Source organism: Porites lutea, chromosome 6 (genome assembly GCF_958299795.1).
Source record: "Porites lutea chromosome 6, jaPorLute2.1, whole genome shotgun sequence".
Taxonomy (NCBI): domain Eukaryota; kingdom Metazoa; phylum Cnidaria; class Anthozoa; order Scleractinia; family Poritidae; genus Porites; species Porites lutea.
This window is the reverse complement of record NC_133206.1, coordinates 1,717,501-1,735,793: the sequence shown is the minus strand read 5'-3', so window position 1 is coordinate 1,735,793 and position 18,293 is coordinate 1,717,501. Positions and strand designations below refer to the sequence as shown.

Sequence of the window (18,293 nt, the reverse complement as noted above, 5' to 3'; positions counted from 1 at the left end):
CTGCTCCTTTTGTAAAAAAGAACCAGAAAAACTCGTACACCTTTTCTGGTCCTGCCCCAAAACGGCGCTCTTCTGGGAGAGCATCATAACGCGATTAAAACTTTGCCAAATTATTCCCGATAGTTACTCTGCAGACATGACTGTTTCACTAGGCCTGAGATCAGACTCTTCTAAACTTCAACGCCAGATCAACTTTTGTTTTCTTATTGCCAGGCACTATATCTGGCTCTGCAAAACAAAAGAAGCTATACCTCTATTGCAAGGATTTCTCAAACACCTAAAGACAATTTACAACATACAAGCACAAGCAGAAGCAAACAATGTTCTGCCCAAACAATGGTCATTCCTACACGACATCACGTAGAAACTATCGTTTCTACCATGGCGCTATTCCCAACGCCCCCTGATATTCTCTATGTCTTTCATCTGTAGCTTATCCTGCCTCAATAACGCCAACTATCCTTAAATAAGTTTCTTCCGATGCAACTGTGTACTTGAAGCATACGAAATGTAATAATGTTTGAAAACAGTAGTATTGTTAGCAATGTAAGCAATAAGTATTGTCAGTATTGTAAGTATGGTATGAATGTTGTAAATAATGTAAGCAATGTAAGCAGTGTTCAATATTGTAATTATTGGGTTAAGTAAAGCAAATAAAAAAAAAAAAAACAAAAAAAAAAAAAAAAAAAAAAAAAAAAGGATCTTTTGAAAGGCTTTGACCAGTTCCTGACCTTGTTTTGTCTTCAACGGTAACACAAACGCGTACTTGCTGAAGATATCTATACAAGTCAGTAAGTATTTATAGCCCTTGTTGTAGCGACTGAGATTTTGGAGGTCGACCAAATCCGCTTGAAATTGCTCATCTATTCCAAAAACGATGACTCGACTTCTCTTGTAGCGTCTTCGCGCGGGTTTGTGAAGAGTATAAACATCTTGCTGACTCAACCAATCTCGGACTTGTTTACGCGATATCTTGTTTTTTCCTTTCTCTTTGACTGCTCTGTAAACAGCATCTAAACCACCGAAACTTGCGGGTTGACTTGGGTCGAGGTAGATGCTGGCTAGTTTTTTCTCCATCACAAAATTCCGAGTTTTGTACAACCACTTTACCACCGCAGAAAGCTAATACACAAAGTATGCGACTGAAAATGTGTTCAAAACCAAAAGTGGATGATGGCGGACAGCAACCCATCACCAGTGTTTACCTGAACGATAAAAGATGTAATGACTTCTCTCTCCCTGGTGCTCCTTTATATAGCTACTGTCGAATCTGGGTGAGAGTGGGAACAAGAAGGTGAAATAGTAGTTCCCATTCCTCCTCGGTTAATTCTAGCTGATCCGCGAAGTTCAAAAATACCACCAATCGTCCCCAGTTTACTTTTGAAAAGACCTCAGAGTGGAGTTTTTTCAACCTTTCTAGACTCGAACCCGGCAGATCTTTAAATTTTTGTTGAAGCATTTCCATTTCACTTGAAGACACTTTCAATGTTTTGGCTTGTGCGCGATACAGAGAAAAGTCGATCCGAAGCAAAGACAGAGAAAGCCCCATCTTGACTAAGACAGAGACAAACACACACTGACTCACAATTTAGTCATGAAGAAATTTTATTACTTTTAGAAACAAAGCTTATTTTGAATGTCATTAATTATCATGTCAAGGTCCATTGGTTGACACGAAGTTTATGACTATTGCCACAGGGGCCACAGGGGCCACAAGGGCCTTGTGTATCACTGTGTTTTTCCTTTACGCGGGTGATTGAATCGCGCGTGGCGCACACACGCGCGCGCGGCTAGACAGACAACAAACCGTGTTTAGTATATTAAACCATAGTTATTTACAAACTATGAACAAATGACATTTTTTTACACATAAAGGAAAGCTCTTCATATACAATGCGATACAGAGAAAAGTCGACCCGAAGCAAAGACAGCGAAAGCCCCGTCTTGACAAAGACAGAGACAAACACACACCGACTCAAAATTTTAGTCATCATGAAGAAATTTTATTACTTTTAGAAACAAAGCTTATTTTGAATGTCATTAATTATCATGTCAAGGTCCATTGGAGTTCTTCTTTTCTCACGACTCTATCAGGACATTCTATTGTTTCTTCTTGATCACTGAAATCCTTCCATTTGAGCCCATTTGGTCGGTAGTATAGAGCGTATAAAATACGGCTTTGAAGATCATCACCCTGCTGGACAACATCAAGTTCCAGAGAAGCGAGGTAAATACTGGTCCACGACAATATTTGGCAGTACGCTTCCCATGATTTATCTAGTTTGAAGCCGAGAGCACTGCATAACTTTCGGTAGCGTTCAACATAGAATTCAGGTCAATTTGTTCCACAACTTCATCGTGGTAATACTTCCATGCGTCATCATTATTCATCATGAGGCAAGAATGTTGGTTTTGACTTGGGTGTTGAATAGCACAACCGTCGCAGTGATTCAGCTTTTCTTGTTGGATGAGTTTATCAACCAAAGCCGCATAAGTCAGTTGGAATACATGTCCGATAAAACTGGCTATCCTTTGACGCTGGACTTTTTCCACTTCGCCAATCGTCAGCAGAGGTCAAGCGCTCCATTCGACTTGCATGTTTGGAGCAATGTTTCAAAGAATATTGGTGAGAGTTAAGACTTTTCTCCGAGCAAACTGAACTGTTAAGAATAACATATTGAACGGAGAGCGCGTTTGTATGTTGAACACATAATAGATTGTTCACTATCCGATCAGGGTTAAAAGAGCCCTCATTTTCTGAATCGTCTTGTAGTTTTTGCGACAGGTAATTCATAGGTTTGTCGATAGACAGAGAATTACAATTTCGCTAAGAAATACAACATGTTCTGGATGACTGAGAAACAACATTCCTTGACTTCGAATTGGGAACTCAATGTCTTAATCCGGGTCATTTATTAAAAGAGACAAAAGCTAAACGGCTAACTCTTAATTGCATTTTGTTTTTTTACACAATACCTGGTCTTAAGTTGAACATTTTTGCATCATCAACCCGTGGCGTGTTTGTCCAAAGATAACTATGGCTGAGAAATTCTCTTATGGAGGTCAGTTTTCCAACAAACGAAAGCTACAACGGATTGCATTTCAAAAAGTATGGTGTGAGGAAATGAGGGAGGAACAGATTATGAACCCCACGTTGATCAGCAGAACTGTCATTATTGGTGTACGCAATATCTACGATTATCCTGATGCCTTATTGGAAATGAACGATTTGTTCAAGCGAAGATTACAACAAAATGTGTTATTTGTATCATCTGAAAAAGGACCTACCTACGAACAAGACCTAACTTACAGAGACAATTTGGTAGACTACACATTAAGTGATGATGTAACCATTAGCCATTTCTTTAGTCATTATTATTATTTCTTGTGTAACAATGATATACTCTTTGAGGTGAATAAAATAATTGCGATGAAATACTGTGTTGTGTAAATTTCTTTGCCCCTGCAAAATCGGGTCCGTTTCTGGACCTTGTAAAATTCTTTGTACAGCATACCATCGCGTGCAGACAACACTCGTTTATCTTGCTTTTTTTCCAATCGCCGTAAATGCCAAAACCATTGTTCGGTTAAGTTCTTGTTTACTTCAAAGAGGTCTTTCTGCCTTTGTGTTGTTAAGGCAGCAAATCGTTCAATTTTTGATGCGTTCATGGCAAAGGGAGCCATTTTCTTGCATACTAAAACATCTTTCAGGGGCACCCAATGAGAAGATAGTTCAAAACCACTTGGACATAGCATTGTTAAACGTATTTTAGTATTTAAACGGTAGATATAGGCATATTTTTATCCCCTAGAAATTTTATCATCTGTTCGGATTTCCTAGCTGAAAGTCTAGTGATCCGAAAATTATAGGGATCAAAACTTACCTTTTCGAAAATTTCAGCCACAAAAAAGGTTCACGAAAATTCTAGGTGACCTTTTAAGAGTAAAAATCCGTTAGAAATGGGCAATTATACCATTTTTTAGATGTTCAAACAAATGTTCCGAAAATTCTAGATCGCAAATCGTCTTCCGAACACATATTTTCCGAAAATTGTCGTTGGGTGCCCGTGATCTTTTAGCGCGAAGTTGAATATGGCGCGAAAATTATAACATGTGCTTTTGCTGACTATTACATGAAGGGGCATTTCTAATGCTGCTCTGCGATTGGTTCAAAGTACTGAATTCGAATGAGCTCCATTGTTCGAATTGTTCTCTAAAACTTAAACAAAAGAATACTGCTCTGTGATTGGTTACTTGCCATATCAACCCCCTTTACTACTCAGGGAAACTCTTTAGTGCTAGCACATCGCATGCTAACAACAATTTCATTTAAGCTGAGAAAAATTGACTCAAAACATTGTTATCGCTTTATTATATTTGTGTCCATAACTTAAATTTCTTGATTCTGATAATTTCCTGAAATTCATGAAAAACTTTTAGTTACAACTTTTTGGCGTTTAATTTATGAAGCTAACCTTGCGCTTTTACACTAAACAGCGATAAACAATTTAGTTATGAGCAACGTTACCTGTATGAATTATCCAACAGCAGTAAGGAATTTAGATAACGGTTTGCACACGTACGGTAAGACACAAAAATAAAGATAAATAAATGAATAAATAAATAAGTAAAAATACCTAGGCTCGATTATCAGCCGCTGTTCAGGAAGTGAGAGCACGCTCTGAAAATCTGAAAAGAGTCTAAAACTTACCTAGGTGAAAAAAATTGCCATGAAAGAGGTAAATGAAGTATTCATTCAAGTCTATATAAAGTTTTTATATACACTGTATTGCCGAGTTTCTTCACCTTTTTCTTTTGTCACTGGTGTGGATGGGGTAATATGTTTCTCAGTATTTCCATGATAGCATGTCGAACATGTCTCATCTTCCAGGAGTAAATTAGGGGGTTGAGAGTTGAATTGAGGAGCATCAGCGTGTTAGCATAAAGTCCAAACTGGAATAGCATCGTACTTAATCCAGCGCTTCTAAGGATAATCGAGAAACATGTGGATGGCAGATAACAAATCAGAAACACCAAATACACGTAGAATGTACCAACTGCAGCTTTTCTCTCCCTCGCAGCATTTGTCATATCTCCCTCATTATTCTGTGCTAGCTGTGCTTGCAGGACGTGAATGTGATTGCTGTGGTGACGTACGGCTAAGTAGATCTTGAAATAAGACAAGGCTGTAGTTAGGTAACAAACGCTTGTAACAGGTACAAAAATAATCCAGAGAGCATTTGGAATCCATATAGACAACAACATCAGAATCGCACTTATGATCCAAATCGAGATCACTAAAGCAACAACGCGCTTTTGAGTCACAAGTTCCTGGTATCTGAGATGGAGATGAAGAGCTAATAATCTGTCTGCGGCTAGAGCTACAACACCAAGGAACGAGGCAGAAGCGAGGAACCACTTTGTGGAGAAAAAAAATTTCAAAGTAATCTCAAAAGTTCGAGTTTGAGCGTTTTCTTTTATCATCATGACAAGACGTGTAATGTACAAAGGTTGAACCAGTAAACCAACACCAAGATCAGATACAGCCAGACTCAGCAGGAATATTTTTAGAGCTCTTGGTATCGTCAATGGTTTTCTCAGAGCGATTATTGTTACAATGTTCAGTGTGATGGCGGTAAAACTGAAGAAGGCGTTGAAGACACAGTTGGCGATGAGTAGAGCTTGCATCATTACTCGAATAATGTTTTACCCAAACCTTACAACTCTTTGTGTGTTATTTGAACGAAAATAAAAGAGAAACGCTAACGTATTAATAACGAGTCAAATAAATTTCTTCCATGAATTAAATTGTTTAAACTGACCCTCTATCACCTGCCTGAACTGCTCCTTAGTGAGGAACAAAAGTTAAACCTTTTTGGCATTAAAGATTTCCATATATCTTGTCTTTTGTCTTTTTTTAAATTACTTTTACAGTTTTTTTCCAATAAAGTAGAATCCCTTTTATAAAATTGATAAACGGGATACTTAGAAGGCGTTCTTCTAACAAAAAATATCCTACATTTATTACTTTAATGGTCGTAGTAGCCTGCGTAGCAAGCGTTTCCTCGCGAGGTTCGTCTAGAAAGCTGGGACAAGAGCAAAAAAAACATGAATGACGGGGGAAGGGGAGGGGAACGAAGGAACCGCTTGCCCGCAAACCCCACGATTTTGAAAAACTGCGTTCGCCCACGAACGCAGCTTCTGATTGGCGCGGTGTGGGTAGTGTTGATTACTTAGCATTCGAAACATCAATCAAACCAGGTATGCTTTGTTTTCGTGCGTCACAGATCTGGTCTCATCTGATTTGTGGTAGCCGATTACAAATGCTTTGGACTGATATTTATTGGAATCGTGTTTGTGCGAAGGTTTATGAGATCAGAGTCTTCAAAGTATAATTGGAGATCGAGCAGTGGAGACTAGGGAAGGCCAATTTATTGAGAATGACGGCGTGCAGATCCGACTGGCAAAAATGGACTGTTTGTTGGAGATAACATCAACATAAATCATAACATCGGTACTCGACACTAGCTAAAGCCGCCATGGACAAGCGATTTGTCAGCTTTTTTGAAATGAAAAGATTCTTTTTGCTTATTGAAAATTTAGCGGCATCTATTGTAGAGAACGTTTCGAGACAGGCTGAAGAGCAGCCGCGCTGCAAAACTTATACCCGGCGGAGTGAATTGTTCCGGACAAATCATTTTTGACGTGTCGACAAGGTTTCAGACGAGATAAAGCCACACAGTAAAAAAAAAAATTAAATTTTGCGGCAATCGCTCATAGTTTTAACTTTCTTTTATCATAAATCTTTTTTTATTACAGTTCTTGCAATCGCCTGCAACGTTTTCTATTAGAGAACAAAGTAATTTTACAAATCTGGTAATCCAGGGGTAATCTGTTCGTTATGTTTCTATTTTGACGAGCTGTCAATTTACAAATGAATCGAACCGTGAAATATCAAGGGGCGTTTTCCAGAATCGTGGGGTTTGCGGGCAAGCGTTTCCTCTTCTCCCCTCCCCCTCCCCCTTCAACCTTTTTTTTGCTTCCGCTCTAACTTTTGCCCAGTAACTCGATTGGAAACGCTTGCTACGCAGGCTATGGTCGTAGAAATTGCTTCCATGACTCTTATTAAAACCTTTACTCACCTGCCTAAGCTGTAATTCTCAGTGAGGAGCAACGTTGTGTTGTATTATTAAAGGCAATTACTCTGATCAAACATTAAAACCTTGTCGGCAATAATGTTCTTCTTTTATCTATAGTCCTTTGCCTTTATTTTCTATTTTTTTTTTGAAATAATTAAAGAAAATCCGTTTTAGAAAAGGATTTTACTGGAAAAAAACGAGTAATTCCGGATCGGTTCAACTTTGTGTGGAAATTCACTGATAAACATGTTATCGTGCTTTGTTTCACTGCCATTTGACAGAGACTTTTGCTGGATATCGTTTTCTGGAGAACCTAGTATATTGGAAGATGAGTAAAAATACCACAGTCACTTCTGATCAGTTTTGACCTGAAAACGGGGAACTCACCACGACAAGGCGCCTTAATTTCAATCATGAGTGAAAAATGGATAGATGCCCCAAAATATGATTTTCCGTTCGCTTTCAGTTCCCCTTCATGTCGCTGTGTTTTATGGGAATCGGGCTTTAAATATATCTCTCGGTAAAAACACAACCAGTAATATCGCACTGTATCAGCTCATTCGGGTGGGGTTATCTAGGACTGATCTGTTCCTTTCTCACTTTATCTTTTTGAATTTTAAAGTGTAAACGTCTGACTTCGTAAAAGGCCGGTTTAGTTTTGAATTTTTTTTAATTTAAATTTTCAGATCATTATAATACTTTTAGCTGAAGGTAAAGTACAGACGTATTCACCGAGATCTACTATGTTCTTTGCGAACCATGTGAGCTCAAAAATTCTATTGAGTTAGTAGAAGCAAATTTCTTTGAGTAAAAAGTAAAACGTAAAGAGCAGAAGTCTTTTTAGACAACTAAGTGTTAACAAGAAAAGGTTTTTATTGCAGGGAAACTCTTGCTAGCCCATCGCATTCTATCAAGAATTTTACTAAAGCATGAGACACTGAAAATGGACATAAAACATGAATTAATATTTATATCAAGGCATGTGTTCTAAACAAGGCCCAACTCTGCACGAGCTCTGCTTGCATTTCCGGTCACGTACTTTCCGAAAAGGAACAGAATTAAAATATAAACAAACAACTGTGTTGGATAAATCTGGCCACGGTTGTGGCAGGTTTAATGAAATCAAAGCTAACATAATCACAACACATCGATATATGTAAACCGATTAACCTACTGAATAAAAAATGGGGCGACAAAAATCCGCCACAAGCCACACAACTGTGGCTGAAGCCCCACAAAAAGAAGCAAAGCTCGCGTGAAAGCTGGAAAGCGAAAAATTGTTGGACACTTTTAAAACTATGAAGAAGAAGAAGAAAATAAAAATTTGTCAATACTAAACGTGACGTCAACGAAACGGCAGCCCTTGTCTGAACCGTGAAATTGAACGTCTGGTACAAATTAGAGAGATGATAATCGATAGGAAAATTCGGACTTAAAAATTGTCAACCAAGTAGCAGCCCAATGACTGACCTACGCAACCAGCATAAGAACAAAAGTACTAAAAAACCGCCTAACATTAAGACAAGGGAAACGAGAAATAATGCCAACCAAGTAGCAGCCCAATGACTGACCTACCAAAAAGGCATAATAACAGAACGAACTAAGTCATACGAAACGAGAACTAATGCCAGCCAAATAGCAGCCCAATGACTGACCCATTCAGCCGGCCTAAAAGCAGAATGAATAAGATTAGGAACTAACAACTCAAAGGTCAGTTAAAAATGGTTGTCTAAGCCCATCAAGTAGCAGCCCCATTGTCTGACCTACTTTCGACACGTTGGCAAATCAATTAATTAGCGTGAAGAACTTCCGACCTCAAATAAACTTTAAATGCGTCGGATTTCCAGCGACCAAGAGCACGAATTTGCGCGTCAGAATAACCTTGTTCAGCGGCATGGCACGCGCCGCCAATGCAAAAGCTATGAGTCTTGTACCGACTACTGTCCAGACCACAGTAAGATAAGCACTGCTGAAGTGCGACATTGAATTGGTGAACAGAGATGGCGGTCTGATCAGCGTGACAAAAAAGTGGCCCTGGACGAGTTCCCCTGATATTACAATACTGATATAGGGCTGTAACAGGGCAAAAAGTGGAAGAGACATCCTTGGCAAGTAAAATGTCAAAAGGTCTGCGACTAGCGTTATGCTTATACTCGGTAATAGTAATCTTTGCCCCCTGCACTTGGCCTTGACGAAATAAGAATGTTAGATTACTGTACTGAACGACAGAACGCGCAAATCGTGTGCTCTTGGACGCCAGCTCACCTATGCGAAAAAGACCGTAAAACGCGACAAGAAACATCGTCGAAAAAAGAGAACGTTGAAATGCCGAAGAGTTAGAAAAAGTAAGAGAGCGAATCAGCTGGTGCAATATGGGCCGTGTAATTGGCAGACGAATGTCCGACGGCTGTTGACGGCTCAAAGCTGTCAACAGCTTGTCAATTAGAAAAGATTTGGTAGGGTCATTAAAACCTTTAAGCTTATGTGCATAGGAAATGGCAGAAAGATATGATTTTATGGTGGAACAGGCCAATTCACGAAACGAGAGATAAGAAATAAAAAGAGGGATACAAGTAGGGGGTAAAGGTAAAGGAGGATTGGTTGAACCGTACAAGTTAGCATAGAATTGGCGGAAAACGACCCACGCACGCTGATACAGGCGCCGCGAGCTGGCTGTGAGAGTAGAATTTAGTAGACCTGTCAAGTTAGCACCCAACTCTTCGGCAATAGGTTCTCGGGGATAGGGGTCGGGAGCTGGTCGGCTTCTGGTGAAAGTTCCTTGAACTTTGTTACCTGGGAACGTGAAATGTAATCGGCACTAGAATTGATTAACCCAGGAATATGGCGAGCTTGAAATATTATGTTATGTTTGAGGCAACTTAGCACTAAATCCCTTAATAGCACCATGATACCCTGGTGTTTAGACGTCTGATTATTAATAATGTCAACAACGGCGGCATTGTCAGTGAAAAATATGATACGTTTATCTGCCATTATGTGCCCCCAAATATGAACAGCAATGACAATGGGAAAAAGCTCCAAAAGCGCGATGTTATAAGATTTCCAGTGGTTCGGCCAAGTTCCGTGAAGCCAATGGCGATCAAAGACCGCACCAAAACCTATCGAACCTGCGGCATCAGTATAAAGCTGAAGACTCTGGGATGTTTCCCAAACGTCACTTAAGAAAAACGATCGCCCGTTAAAATCGTCAAGAAAACGGAGCCAAAGCATGATATCTAATTTAGCGCCTCGCGAAAGACGAATGTGATGATGAGGCTTGTTGACGCCTTTGGTAAGATCTATCATGCGACGCAGAAAAGCGCGACCCGGAACAACCACGAGGCATGTAAAATTCAATAAACCTATCAGTGATTGGAGTTCCTTTAGGCAGACGGAGCGCCGGGCCTGGAAATTTTGTAACATCGCACGACACTTGAGAAGTTTGTCTTCTGGTAGGCGAGCCTCTTGGCGTACAGAATCAAGCGTAATTCCAGCAAATTGTAAAACAGTCGCGGGACCCACCGTTTTTTCAGGGGCCAAGGGAACGCCAAGATAATTACACATCAAAATAAAATTATCTAAGTCGTGTTCACATAGTCCTTTGCTTGGGGCTATGAATAAAAAATCGTCTAAAATATGTAATACTGCGCAAGCACCAAGATGATTGATGGACAACCACTCAAGTGCCGTACTAAATGCTTCAAAAATCGCACAGGAACTGGAAAGCCCCATCGCGAGACACCTATCAAAATAGTACATGTTGTCCCATTTCAAACCAAGCAAGGAATAGTCAGCAGGGTGAATAGGAATTATACGGAAAGCAGATTTCACGTCGCTTTTGGCCATAAAACAACCCTTTCCTAACCGCTTGAGTAACTTCACCGCATCCCCGACCGATGCGTATTTCACGGTAGAACAATAATCCGGGATAAAGTCATTTACGGAAGACCCTTTGGGGTAAGATAAATGGTGTATTAATCGAAATTCAGATGGATCCTTTTTTGGGAACAATGCCCAGTGGAGAGCAACGAAAATTGGGAAAGGGGGGAGCTGTGAAAGGACCAACAATTCTCCCTGCATCACATTCCTTGCGTAACTTAGCATGCGTTACCACTGGCTGATCCAGAGCGCTTTTAAGATTAGGAGACTCAGACGAAAACCGCTCACCAACAAAGTGAATACGAAAACCAAAACCAAAACCGTCAACAAGAAATTGTTTTAAAACTCTGTCATAACCATGCAGCAAAAAATCAAGCCGATCCACTCTTACTGGCGTGACTGGCTTGCTGTGGAGAACCCGATGTACTATCTCGTTTGCCTTTTGAACTGAAAGGGAATCCACTTTTGGGCGCCGAAGCTGAGCACTGGCCGCCCGGGTGTTTTCCACCACATTTAAAACACACGTGTTCGAATTTGCATCCGGAACAGTGCTTACCTGCTTGAAAGGCCCAGCAGGTCCCTTTCGGAAAGAATTGAGAACGAAAACGTGGTTTGTTGGTGGGCGGTTGCGGTTTGCGAAAAGTATTTGACGCCCGTAACCACAACTCCCAATGTATCCTATCCCATGGATACTGCTCTGGTGCCGATTGTCTTACGTAACGAAATTGTTCATCATACCAATGCCAATCTCCCCCCTTTGCAGCCAGATCCCGGACCACCTCGCAATATTTCATTAATTGAGGAGTGTAATTGTTAAATCTTTCCGCGTAAACAGAAACGAAAATATTAAACGCAGAGACCCACTGGGAAATGTTGGCTATTTTCTTAGAAACGTGACAGGGTTCAAGCGTCAGTTGAGGCTGGCTCGAAGAACCGGCGACTGACGGTGTCATAGATAATGAGTATTTCCCCTCCTGCTGAGGTGAATCAGACAATAACGACCCGAAATTAATATATTCATTCGCCCAAATTTTTGCTTTGATTTTGGAACTAACTCTCGAAGTGAGAGGGACAGAAACACTGGTGAATTGAACTTGTGGTCTTTGATCATACTGACCCGTGTTAACTAAGTCTAAAGGATCAACTGCTCCAATACCTGACTGAGGATTGGTGATGACATGGACGTCGTCATCCACAGCCTGTTCAACAATTCCAGTTGGCGCTTGCGTAACTACTGGCGTTGGGGAGTTGTTGTCGAGCAGCGAAGCCAATTTCTCAGGCGAGAAGGCCGTCTTTACTGCTTGTGTAATTACGGCAGAAATGGTAGCGGTGATTGCGTCGACATCCACGGACACTGTGCCTGGGGATGAACTTGAAGGGTTGGAAGCAAGCACGTTAGCCTGCTCAGTTGTAGTGCTCTCATGAACAGTGGGCGCCTCCTCAGGACGCAGTCTTGGCCGCCTGGCTCTCTTGTTGGGGCGAACGGATGGAATGGCGGTGGGCGCGGTAGCTTGAGTTGCTGGTCGTTTTCGCGGAGGCATTTTTTACAAAAAAGACTACTGAAACTGGCAAAAATAAACAAGACTGAGACAATTAACAGCACTGCAGGGGATACGAATATACCCCGCGAGCCATTGTTGTCTGTAAAATTACTTAGCACTTGGGAGAGGCAGTTCAAGATATATATAGCCTAACAGGCCCGACGTAGCCACAAAAGAAATTGAAAAATATAAGTGACAAAATACGATAAATAAGACAGCAGTAACAGTATAGAAAAAAGCCAAGTTCCATGAAAAAACGTGCATAATCACTGATACCGAGTGCATTGGACACACCTCCCAAAAAGGGGGGCGGTCAAAAGTGGTTGTACACTCAAAATGGTAAAGCGAAAGCACAAAATAACATAACCAAAGCCGCAAAAATAAACACGATATTTAAACTGTGCATGAACAAAGTAGCACGCCTGCTTATAGGTAGGAAATTACTTTCCAACAACAAGTGAACAAAGGGCAAGGCTGCATAACATTCGGCTTGGTAAAGAGCAACAAATATTAAAATTAGGGAACTGGCAAATACATGGGAAAAAATTACTGCTGTTAACGACCTGAGAAAATTCGTACACATCTAAGAACTGCGCCTCTCAAACTGCGAAAATATTTATAATGTCCGAGTTTGTTTAAATGAACACCATCCCGAGCAAGAAAACGTGATTTACAACGCCAAAACCCTCTGTGACGCCAGTAAAATACATAAGGAATGGGTTCTAAAACCACCTTCAGATACTTCGTTAACAAGTCAACCTGTTTGTTAAAAGAAGAGGCATCTTGCCGGTAAAGGGTTTGACAAACGCAAATCAATTCCACTCCATATGACTCATAAAGTAAACGACACAGATCTTCAATTGCCGAGCCAGTTGCAACGGCCGAAATGGTGGTAAGGTCGTTCGTACCTAATTGCATGATCACTACATTGGGAGCGAACTCCTCTACTATACCTAAATCGTACTGCCTAGTTTTAGAAACCGTTCTACCTCCAATCCCATGCCATCTTATGAGCAGATCGCCATCTAGACTTAAATTTTTCGCAATGCGCGCATTAAAATTGCGGCAAAGAAAATCGTGCACACGGCGAATGAAAGAGTGGCCCAGAATTAAAACACGGATTGGCGGCATGAGGAAAAGAGAATATAATCAAAGGAAGTACTTGCCTGAAAAGATTTTGCTCGAGATCTGACCGAGTTGATGACGAGGGAGAGAAGGAAGAATTATTGGGAAAATATCTCGATATACCTACTTAACCCTGACACCGCCCTATAACCTAATTGGCTAGATTTGCAGTACCTGGTACAGCCTGACCTAGCGAGTTATCATGTGAGTATCATGCCTTGCCATAAATTACATTATGTCTGCCATAATGTCTAGTTTTATCGCTATGTGACATTTAATATTTATCGCTATGTGACATTTGTGTCCATAACTTTGTTGATTCTGATGATTTCCTAAAATTCATGAAAATCATTTAGTGACAGCTTTTTCGGCGTTTAATTTAACAAACTGAGTAACCTTGCTCTTTTACACTGATCAGCGAATAGATATCACAATTGATAATCATTTTGATAATCAGTTTGCGACGGCTTATCAAAAACATTACCTGGGCTCGATTACCAGCCGCTGTTCGGGAAATGAGCGTAAGCTCTGAGAGCGGCGAATATCGAGCCTAAAAATTCCCTAGATGACAAAATTTAGACAAAAACTTAGACAGTACCCCCCTCCAAAACACAAAAAATTAGTTCTAACCCCCCCTCTGTCATGTTAAAAATAACGTCGCACCCCCCCACCCCCGTCTCACCACACTGGTAAACTCAAAACTGGACTGAGCTGCCATCACAGCTTCAATAATGACAAACGTTATTATGTAACATCTAGTATCGAGAAGGATGTTGATCGCTTCATTTAAGATTTAGACAAAGCATTTGCTAAGTACCGGGGTGCTTACCACACTGGCTCAAAATCTAAAACTTCTGAAGCCAGAAAGAGAAAGGAGCAGAGAAAAAAAATCAAAGAAAGGGAGATTGAACGCTTCAAATAACAGACGAAAAAGAGCTTGCATTATATTTAGATCCCTGGGAGGAGAGCCTGTTGAACTTTGTTATGAGCCACATATATATGGAATTCAGCAAATCGATTCAGTCGATGAAGAAACATTGCTTTTATTCACATCAAAAACCGACAAAGCTTGTCTACGAGATCTGTTTGATTCTCATTGTTTTATGGGGGAAGCTGAAAAACAAGTTCATGATTTTTGCTTTACATAGGATCAGCTCAATTAATTAGAAGACGGGTTAAAATTGATCAGTTGTGAATCTGCTTTTCATTTTGATAGAATATTTTCAATAATCGTTTAACAGCTGTTTGTGTTGACATTTGTTACAGTCTATCATGATGCCTGTATTCTTGTGTATTGAGAATCTTTTATTGTGTTTAATTTTATTTACATTTCGAATAAAACTTAAGGCCCCCCCCCCTCCGTCAAATGAGTGATTTTACTTTGAGCCCCCCTATCTTGGCAGCAATTTTATGTAATGCCCCCCCCCCCTCTAGTTTTTCAGCGCCCCCTCCTGATAATTATTGCACAGTCCCTAATATGTTTCTTAGTATTTCCATGATAGCTTGTCGAATACGGCTCATCTTCCAGGAGTAGATCAAAGGATTGAGAGATGAATTGAGGTACACCAGGGTGGTAACATATTGTCCAAAGTTCCTTAACACCGTACTTGGCAAAGTGGATAATTCAGTATCACGTGCTTGATAACAAATCAGAAACGCAAGATATACGTAGAATGTGCCAACTGCAGCTTTCCCCTCCCTCGCAGCATTAGCCATGTCTCCCCCATTATTCTGTGCTAGCTGTTCTTCTAAGAAGTGAATTTGATTGCTGTGGTGATGTGCAGCTAAGTAAATCTTTAAATAAATAAGTTGTGAATAAGGTAATTTTTATTACATGGAAACTGTATTTACTTGGTATACCTTGTGCACTTAAGTTTCCTATGAAAAATGTGTGGTCTATCATCTGATATTGCTTCTATAAATTTTGTTCTACAAAATGCTTGTAAAGGGTAATTTTATTAACTCGTTCATTTTTAAAGTGTATCCCGGCCCCTTCGATAAAAGATGAAAAAAAGTAAACATAGATCAGGCGAGTAGTGTTTGGTTGTTATAGTTTTCAGCTCTACAGCATGTATGACTTAGTACATAATTTAACAATTCTCCTGTAGCCTTATGAAGGGTCATAATTACCCCTCCATTTTGATCATGCAAATTTGTTTTTCTCTAGAATCAATGTATGAGGAGCAGCCTAGTCCCTAGGCGTTCTCTCTTGAACCGTTGTCCGAAGTCTGGGGGAGAGCGAGCGATAGAACGCCTAGCCAATATTGGCAAAATACCCCTGATTTTACCACAATTTTACCCCTGGTCACAATTTTGAAGTTTAAACGTCTGTGTTTTACAAAAGCTGCTCCCCGATGGTATGGAAGTTGCAAGAAATGCCGGTAGGTGCTAACTTTGTGGCATATTAAATAACGTTTAAGGTTGTTATCTTGCTAATCGCGATGGATTTTTTAACGGACATGGATCGATTGGCATCAACCAGAAGAATGTATGCTAAATGTGTTTAGCTAAAATACTTCAGGATGTGCATGTTAAAACCAAACAACCGTAAAAAGCCATACAGATTTTCATGAAAAGTTGATGTTATTTTTTGTCGACTCGGCAATGGGATGATTTGCACGCATCCTCAGTGTATCAACCTGAAAACTATATTTTCGTGCGCTCCATGATGATCGTATGTAGTAGAGTGACGTTATCTATTTTCGAAAGTTCGCCTCGTGCCTCGTGCCCATACTCTTTATCTTTTTACTATAACAACTTAATTATGACTTGGTATTTTCGAAGATCTGGAGAAGTGAGTTGTAGCCACTGGAAATAAAATGACCTCTGGGGCAAGCCTGAAGCTATTTTTGTGTGATGTGTTATTTTCTGATAATATTTCTGTGTTAAAAGTATACTCTAAGAGTTTTGTTTACAAAGCATTTTGATGATTTTGCAGGATATTCTCCACATACTTCTTTTATATATGTTCTGTAAAAAAGGACACGAGGACATTGCCAAACATTCCATCAATGAAGACCAGTCATCAACAGAAGAGACTGGAAAAATAGGTACAACTGTGCAATGTATTTATTTATATCATAGACTGTTTTTACACCAATCCCCGGTGGGTTTTATATTGGGACAGGCAGAAAAAGAGGGGAGGCAGGGATGTTGGGCTTAATGGGGGTGTAGTGCATTTTATTGCAGCCTGTATAAAGGAGGAATACAATAAGATAGCATTTATGGATCTGCAAAATTATAATATTGTCTTCATCTGGTGTACAAATGGTTCCAATCTTTTAATCAACAGCCACATTTTGTACATGCCCTTTTAACATGGTTAATTTTCCACCTTAAAAATGATTTTTGTCTTTAATTCCTTAAATTTCAGTTATTTTAATGAGAATCTTAGCGGGGAAAAAATAAAGGAACCACACTCTGGTGGCATGGCAGAAGAAGAGAAGCCTGCAGGGAGAGAGAGAGCAGGGAAGAAAAGAAGAACTGCTGTCCAAGTTCATGATTCTTTCAATTCAAAAATGCAATGTCAAGTATAGTAGTTTTTTAAGTGCTCTTCATTGTGACGTCTGTTTCTCCTAAAATAGGGTTTGTTTATTTCCAACAATAGCTCTATAAAGTTATGAATATATCTACACACTGTCCATAGGCACACAACTACACAGTATCGTTTATATCTGCCAGGGTTCAATGCTTAAACACTGAAAATCTAACTTTTTATCTAACATAAACTTAAGCTTAATGTACTATATACAATTTTAGCTGTCAAAAACTTAAGTGCGGTATCGAGACACCCATCTGGGCCCTCAATGTCTGTATTTCGTGAGAGACGTAAGAAAGCTGAAGAGAGATGTGCCGCTTTTCTGTTGGAAACCGTCACTTTAGTAAAAAAAAAAAATTCATTACGAAATGAATCAAAACCCACAGCACCTACTTTTTGTGTTTTTTCTTTTTTTTTCCGGAGAGACATTTTTAATGCGTCGTTTTAAAACATTAGCAAGTGCTTACAAATGCCCAGAAATGGTGTAACGAAGCATATTTTGACAATATATATACACGTTTGCCTTGTTTCCTCGATTACACGGTTTCGACGACAGTCGGTAATCTGAACTCCTCGTGCAGAGGTTCATTGGCACAAATCGAAGAAAGAAGTTCATCGTTCGTTTGATACAAGTTGCTGCGCATGAAAGTCCAGAAAGTCCACTTCAGTACTACTACTACTACTTGGTCGCCCGAAGGCGGGCAACCACTAGATCTTTCCACAGCCTCTTATCAGCCATCAGTGCAGCAATCTCACTTGCTTCGAATGCCCCAGTATCCCTCTTAAGAGTGTCAATATAGGTAGTATTCGGTCTTCCTCTCCCGCGATGGCCATGTGTGGGCTCCCAAAGGACTAATTTCTGGGTACTTAGCTCTGGATGGCGATAACAGTGACCCGCAAGTTGTAGCCTACGAGAGGCGATTTTGTTGCTGACTGCTGGTAGATCTCCGTACAGTTGTTGGTTTGGTATGTTGCTGCTCCAGTGGATGTTTAAAGCTTTTCGCAGCATCCTAGTGTATGTTCCATCCAACGACTTTTCTTGTGCTTTTGACAGAGCCCAGCTCTCGCACC

General features: G+C 40.1%; 3 protein-coding genes across 3 annotated transcripts in view; all 3 read right to left on the bottom strand.

Annotated features, from left to right (window-relative positions):
- Positions 1-4,818: 4,818 nt before the first annotated feature.
- On the bottom strand, positions 4,819-5,691 carry LOC140940823 (adenosine receptor A3-like). Its single transcript, XM_073389782.1, has one exon. It carries the CDS (start codon positions 5,689-5,691, stop codon positions 4,819-4,821), a length of 873 nt encoding a protein of 290 aa, XP_073245883.1.
- A 5,698-nt stretch (positions 5,692-11,389) lies between these two features.
- On the bottom strand, positions 11,390-12,559 carry LOC140940822 (uncharacterized). The gene has a single exon (XM_073389781.1). It carries the CDS (start codon positions 12,557-12,559, stop codon positions 11,390-11,392), a length of 1,170 nt encoding a protein of 389 aa, XP_073245882.1.
- A 5,342-nt stretch (positions 12,560-17,901) lies between these two features.
- The window catches only part of LOC140940821 (uncharacterized), a 453-nt gene continuing 61 nt past the window's right edge, over positions 17,902-18,293 (bottom strand). The window contains exon 1 of the mRNA XM_073389780.1: positions 17,902-18,293. This exon is cut by the window's right edge and continues 61 nt beyond it. Coding sequence (XP_073245881.1) covers positions 17,902-18,293 — 392 coding nt within the window.